This window comes from Eupeodes corollae, chromosome 3 (genome assembly GCF_945859685.1).
Source record: "Eupeodes corollae chromosome 3, idEupCoro1.1, whole genome shotgun sequence".
Taxonomy (NCBI): Eukaryota; Metazoa; Arthropoda; class Insecta; order Diptera; family Syrphidae; genus Eupeodes; species Eupeodes corollae.
In genome coordinates, this window is record NC_079149.1 from 1,094,922 (window position 1) to 1,102,382 (window position 7,461).

Consider the following 7,461-nt stretch of genomic DNA (forward strand, 5'->3'; position numbering starts at 1 on the left):
CAAACAATTATATTAAACTGTTAAAAAAAATATCTTTTCTAATATACTGCCCCTAAACTCAGGATTCATAAAATTTTCTCATTGCGATAGAATTTGTGATAGAGCTGACTATTTTATGTCTATAATCAAAAATGATGCTCTTTAACTAATCTTTTCAAGAATTCTTATATTGTGAAGTGAATTATTCACCAACTATGATGCTATTCGCTATAAATGGCAATTGGTATAAACATAGACCCCAAGTCCATTAGTTCTGTAAGCCCCATGATTTACCAGGTTTTACCAGGTATGTATATTTCATTCTCCTTTAGAGAATAGGATTTTCTCAAGAATTTCAGAAGTACAATATTGATAAAGAATAGGGCAGGTTGACCGATTTTCATAAATTGTATACCTATTATTGGAAAGCCATAGTAGAGAAGAGAAGATGTGTAGAATGCAAGATATGTACTTACAGCTACTATGGGTCTATTTTTTATTGGACTATGAATGATTGTGCGTAAGTTTATAAAGATTTTAATAGGTATTAAAGAGTTTTTTTCTAGATTCTGAAATAAAACTATTAATTGCTTACTTTTGCCTGGACATGCGTACTGGCTTCCGCCGTCGTTCAAATATTTAAACTTTAAAAGACTTGAATTATCACTGGCCAATCAAACTATACGGCCTATGGATTTTTAGATTCCTTAGGAGCGATTTTGCTCATTTTATTGCTATGGATAATGAAGTGAAACGTTGTTAAATCATTGTTTATTCCCAAACCTAGGACATATTTAACCTCTTTGAAGGCAAATTACTACAAATCCATACAGATATTTAATAACTTTAGTTTATATAAAAATATGACCAACGAACATCTTATGTTATGTTAGGGTGGGAAAACGTCAAAAATGCAATGAAAAGCCGGCAATTGGGATTTAATTTGGAATTTAATAACATAATAAAATACATTTACTTCAAAAGCAAAACAACAATTTCTTTCAAAGTTATTGTCAGCTGTTTCTGACATTTGATTAGAAATTCAGCAAATTATGGCAATTATGGCAAAAGTCAGCTCGATGCATTTCATTCGAAGGACTGCTGAGGTCAGTGTTCAAGAATGTGAATTGAGATATTTGCATTAAAAGTTTGAAATCAATCAATTCTTTATAATTAAGCTTTGGGAGTTTTGAAAAAATATTAATTTTTTCATTTGTATGAACTTAGTGGATTTATTTCATTTTTGCAAAAAATGGACTAAAGGGAGTTTTCAAAGAACGGCGACGAAATATTCATATCAATTACATAATCCGATGAATAGGCAAAAGAGGGAATCAAGTGTCGATTTTGACATTTTCGATGTAGACAAGTTCACCATAAAATCATTCCGAAAATCAAAAATTAATTTATCCTTTATTGAAATTATAAAGCAGAGCTTACTATAAAACATACATCAAAGGTATTCATTTTACACTCTTTTAAAGCGGTTTATTTTGACATTTCATCATTTTACATCGCTCTTCAATTTTTAAGAAAAGTAACAATTTTTAACATACATTTATAAGACGCACAGATGAGCCAACTCAAAAGTAGGGAGAGAGCACTGACCTTATTGTATTTTTGTTATTAAAAATAACTAAGCCACTTTTCGATACAAAACTGCATATAACATGATAACTGATTCAACTCTTATTGCCTTATTCAACAATTTTCTAAAAAAAGTAAACTGTTTTCACTAAAAAATAAGTCTTTGTACCTATGTTTATTTTGATGTTACTTGGTTTATTTTGGTAAAAATGTAATAGATTTTTTAGGTATTCTAATATTTTGTTTCTAACATACACTTCAAACACCTTTCTCGTATCGGAAAAACTTCCAAAACCAGAAAAAGTTGTCAAAATATATGTTTTTTTGTCTGCAGGGTAATTTAACTGGGGTGACTTTCCATTACCGCAGCACGAATTTCCTTCTGATTTTTTTTCTACGGTTAGGTAGCGGACTTAAGAGAACATGTTTTGAATATTAACGCGAGGAAACACCTTTAAGTCATAGAAAAAATATTTTCTTTTTTGGACTTATCCCCACTTTGTTTGTATTTCATTTTTGAGCATAAAACAAGTTTTTTTTTTATTATATAGCACGACGTACTAACAGCTGCAACCTCCCTGCTTTTGATCACTATATGATTAAAGGTAGGTGCGAGCTTGGATATATTCAATGTACTTTTTGGATTTGAGCACTAAAATCAAAGAAATCCCTAACAAAATAAAGGAAGTATGAACAAAAAACAGGGAAGAAATGTCAAAATGAACCATTTTTGTGTGTTTTGTATGTAAAAAAGTGAACTTCAGAAATTAATTAAAAATAGAAATAAATGTTTCCTCGCTTAAAATTGCTGTAGTTATTACTTAGTTGCACATACCTATCTAATAAAAAAAAAAACGCTGGCGTAATGGAAAGTTAAGCCTCAATTTTTGTACGATTAACTTACATTTAAATGAATATTGTTATACCGGCTTTTTAAATCTTTGTCATTAATACAAATTATAAAATAAATCTATTAAATCACAGAATACTTTCCGGTGCAAGCATAGAATAATCCCCTAAGTGCAAGTGCTCGTATATAAATAATCGCACTTTTTAGAACCAGCCTGTTCGGTTTACCTTTCAAATATTATTAAACACACCCAAATGCATCAACATTTAAAAACAAAACCCCAAACAATTGCCTGTCTCTTTTTCTCTTATTCAGCAAAGAAATAAAACAACAAACACTCATTTTGACAGCCAGCCAATGCCAAAAATTGACTTAACCAGAAATCAGAGCCAGCAGCAGCAGAACAGACAGAAAACCTGAATTTTTTTATTTTCTTCCGAATAGATTTTCAAGGAAAAACCGCGATTTAAAAGTGAAATGCTTTAGTTTGAAAAAGTCTTCAATTTGATAAAATAAGAATAGGTTAAGTCATGCTGTGTGATCAAATTTAGAAGTTGTCCAAACCAAAACACTAACGAAGCCTCTAAAATGAAACGCTCAGTCTCGCCGGACTTTTTATCTGCATCGCCAACTGCATCGGAAGCGAAACGTTTCAATCCTTTTATGGCACCACCGAATTTACAACAATATAACCAAAAGCACCAGTCGCAGCAGCATCAACAGCAACATCAACAACAACATATTCAAATCCACCAGCAGCAACAAATCCTAGCTCAACAGCAAATGCAAGCTGCTGCGGCAGCTCAACAGCAACAGCAGCATCAGCAGAAGCAATTTCAATTGCAACACCAAATCCAGCAGCAATCCCAATATGGAACCAACCCGTCGTTCTTCAACCAACAAGCCTACTTCCCCATGAGCCCAGTTAGCATGTCTCCCTTCTCCGCCACAGCTCCACCGATGATGTTCAACGGTAGCCCTTCGTGGAACTTCATGTCAACACCTCCACCTTTCTTCACTCCTGCTTCTAATCCAGCAAACGGGTCATCACAACCGCCGCTGCCTCCGCCGGAGCTAAAGCCAGAGAAGCCGCCCCTTCCAAAGGATCCAGAACCTCCACTAGGACACCCGAAAAGGAAGGACTTCTTGATCAGACCAGGTATCGGGTCGCCAAGCTATAATTCGCCAGGTCTCCGAGCACCGGGTTCAGCTGCAGGTCTACGCATTCGAGGGGTGAACGCGTTAAACGGAGCGATGTATAATGGTTTCAGCGCTGGCCCCGGAGCGATCAGAGGACCGCCTCCGATTAGACAGCAATCACCGAACACCGGCAGTGGCATGAGTTCTCCGTACGGCCGGAACCGTCGACGGAACCCGCACCACTTTCCTCCCATGAACCAACAAGGCCCCTTTCCTCGAATGGATTCCAGTCACTTGGGGGATTATAATGAGTTCAACGAAGAAGAATACCCAGCTGGTCCGGAGAAGCTTACAATTATTATGAACGAGGCTGATAAAGGCCAGATTCAAGTCAACAAAAAGGCCAAACGGAAGCCAATGTCGTCTCGGTACTCGTCTCGCTCTAAAGAGTGGGTGCGGGAAGATGCGGAAGCCGCTCTGGCCTTGGAAAAGGAGTATAGTAAGGCAGCAAGACGGCAAATGTTGATACTCAAATTCCCTGATCCCGATCTGAACAAGTACATTGTCAAGAAGTACTCGCCCTTCATAGAAACTGTCCACTTCCAACAGCCCTCAACACCTCGGTATTGCTTTGTCCAGCTGAAAGAGGGTGCAGACACGGCCAAGGTTCTGGAAGCCATTCGCGAGATTCCTTTTGGAACCGGTAAAATAGCCGCGGAGCCCAAGATTCAACCGGCCGAGGACCATAAGGTGTCGCCGGAAGAAATCGATCCTTACACACTGTACATAGGAAACCTCCCCACTTCAATATCGGTGAAAGCAGTCAAGACGCACTTCCCCAATGCACAGCGCATCGACATTGGATACGCCCAGCGCATGAGGTACACGCGTTATGCATTCATTCGATACAATTCGGTCGAGGAGTCAATGAAAGCCTACAAGAACACCGTGAACGCTCTGCTAGAGTCACGCAGTCTGATTGTGCGCTTCCGTCGGCAGAAAGGCAATATTGGACTGCCCGGAGAGACGAAGGCGATGGCTCCACAGCGTGATGGCCGGGAAGCGGCACCAGCTTCGAAGCCAAAATCTTGGGATGATGCAGAGGGAGATGATGACGATTACCACGAAGACGAAAATGCCTTTATGTTGGACGAGATTGAGGAGGATGATGATGATATCATTTTACAAGAGGATGAGGGTTTGAATTCACTAAGAACAAACGGCTTGGCTTTTGCTATGGTACATCCCAAAGACGAAATTGATGGGAACAAAGAAGAGGAGGCTTCAACTTCCTATCAAAAACCGAAGTCAACTAACGAAGAGACCACAAAGAAACAAAAAGAAGCCACAAAAACTCCCGAAGCAACCACACAACCATCAACTGCCCAATCTACACAAAACACAACCCTAAAAGAAGCTGCCACTCCTCAACCAAGTGTCCAAGCAACAACCTCAAATGCCTCAGGTCCAGAAGAACCCATTGACACGAAAGCCAATGTCCTGGACAAGGCTAAGGAACTCTTACAAACAACAGCAGCTGACACCCGCCCCAAGTTCGAATCTCCAGATTGTATTTGCGTGAATCCTCCAGAAACGGCTAGGAAAGTTCGACTCGAGGGTGTTAAGGTGGAAAACAATTTAGATGAAAGTAGTTCCGATAGCGATGGCATCAATTTGCTGGGGACGAGGGTGAAGGATGAAGTCATTGATGTTCCCGAACCCCCGCTCCATCCCACAATGGATGATATTTATTTGGATGATTACGAATACGATGACATGGATGGAGGTAATTTTCGACTTGCTTGTGGTTCAACTTTAAGAACCTTAGAATTGAATGTTTTAATCTTTTTTTTTTAGATCCTGAAGAGGAAGATGATGATTGGGCAGATACTTCCTTGTCAACGAGGGCAACTGACTGGGAAGAAATTCGCAGGCGCGAATTAAGTGCCAAAGAGGATAAACCAGATTTGAAGCAGTTGGGTCAAATTAGTGATACATTATCAACACCTGCCGCCAAGGTGCTACCAATTGTCGCAGATCTCGAACCGAAGTCCGAATTCGAGAAACTATACAATGCACATCGAGTTCACAACATTGGAGGTACTGACGACCTTAATGATATATTTTCCGAGATGAATTCAGATCTGGAGGACGACGACGATGACCAATTTTAAGTTAGACAAATGAAAACGGTTTTTCCGAGCCAAAAAACTTGGGTTAAATCTCGGAACGATGTGTAATTAAGAATAAATTGATTATCTTATGTAGCCAGGCGCAGGAGTTTGGCGCGACTGAGCATACTCTTAAATATTATTTTTGAACCTCGCCTGTTAGAATCCCAAATCTTAAACTATCAACTAAAGTGTCTGAAATTTGAGAGGGGAAAGGTGAAAAATCCGGGATTATTAGGCGCGAGAAATGGTGCGATATTTTTTCAGGTAAAACTTTTATCATCGGAAGGGAACAGAACCGAAATTAAAACAAGAATAGGAATTGCGAAAATCATGGAGAATTGCCAACTTTTCAAATGTGTTGCTAATTTTTCGGCTTTATATTCAAAAATTTAAAGTTTTTTACTTAAACTGACCGCCGGGAATCAGAGAATCCGGAATCAAGATTTATGAGGATTTGTTTTTGATACACGTTTTGTTGATGTTCTAAATAATTTTTCAACTTGAAAGTTACCAGCGTAAATTTCCCCGAGTTCTAAAGAAAATAGCTTCGTACACGCTTTTGTCAGAAGTAGCGAACATTAATCTATAACCCAAAACATAAATTATTGTATATAAAAATTCATAATTTTAACCACATCATTCAACAAAAATTGTGAAACAACAATTTATCATCCAAGTCATACAAAAATTGTTAGATGTTAAGAAAAATCATAACTCATATAGGCGTAAACTCTCAAGTCGGGTTTCCCGAAACCAGTGTAACATTATATTTTAATTTTGAAAAAATATTTAAAATAATATTATCGTGGATTTAATCGTACTATAAATATTTTTTTACGAAATAAATTTGTAAAACTATTTCTATGACAAAATTTAATTATCTTAACTTGTATGTTTGTTATTTAAATTTGTGTCAATAGTTTGTCTTTAAGTTACATTTTTTTAAAATATTATTAAGCTACATTTAAAGTTTATGTTTTTACACTTAATTTATGATTATAAAACTTTTATATGATATTTTAGATTTAAGAATAAAACGAAAATGGATAGTTTAGAGTTTAAGGATTATATCAATAAAATACAATTTTTTTTTCTGCAGTTCGGTGTTGAAATTATTGTTAACCCTTCACTGCATGGTGGCTCATATATGAGCCAAACCGTATTTTTGTCGATACTTTATAGTTTTCAACAGATTCTGTTGTTTTGTGCAAACAGTGTGAAATTAGTAACATAAACGTTCTAAATTGTATTGATTAACGCCATCTATGAACGAGCCTCGACAACAATTTTGTCCGTCAAACTCGTCACAAAGGGTGCAGTACGAGAAACGCGTATTTTAGAAACTCATAGTTGTATACAAAATATAAAAATAAAATGTAGTGCTTGAAAAAAAAAATTACCAGTAAAGCAAATAATATAAATGTTATTAATAATGCAATTTTTTTCTCGATTTTATGAAGTAACAAGTACTTATTAGTTGAGAAAACGTTTTGGATCAAATATGCCACACCATGCAGAAATATATGTTCATTTTATAATGAGATAACAAAATTCAGATATGGACCCACATCGGTTCTACAGAGGTATCCATACTACTATAAAAAATTTTCCAGACAACAGCAGTGACGAAGATTTTTCAGATGATGAGCACGAGGTAAACAGATGCAAAAATCTTCCGCTTCTATATATTCCAGAGTCTGATGGATTGAGGATGAGGCGGGATGGATTTTG

General features: G+C 36.9%; 1 protein-coding gene across 1 annotated transcript; it reads left to right on the forward strand.

Annotated features, from left to right (window-relative positions):
• The first annotated feature begins 2,783 nt into the window (after window positions 1-2,783).
• Window positions 2,784-6,785, forward strand: LOC129951468 (uncharacterized). The gene is made up of 2 exons (XM_056063618.1): window positions 2,784-5,342; window positions 5,414-6,785. Exons 1-2 carry the CDS (start codon window positions 3,005-3,007, stop codon window positions 5,728-5,730), a joined length of 2,655 nt encoding a protein of 884 aa, XP_055919593.1. The 5' UTR covers window positions 2,784-3,004; the 3' UTR covers window positions 5,731-6,785.
• Window positions 6,786-7,461: the final 676 nt, after the last annotated feature.

Bases quoted from the DNA above. Each gene is read 5' to 3' on its own strand.
- LOC129951468 (XM_056063618.1), top strand. From the start codon at position 3,005: ATGAAACGCTCAGTCTCGCCGGACTTTTTATCTGCATCGCCAACTGCA. The intron at 5,343-5,413 runs GTAATTTTCGAC...TTTTTTTTTTAG, and splicing joins ATACGATGACATGGATGGAG to ATCCTGAAGAGGAAGATGAT.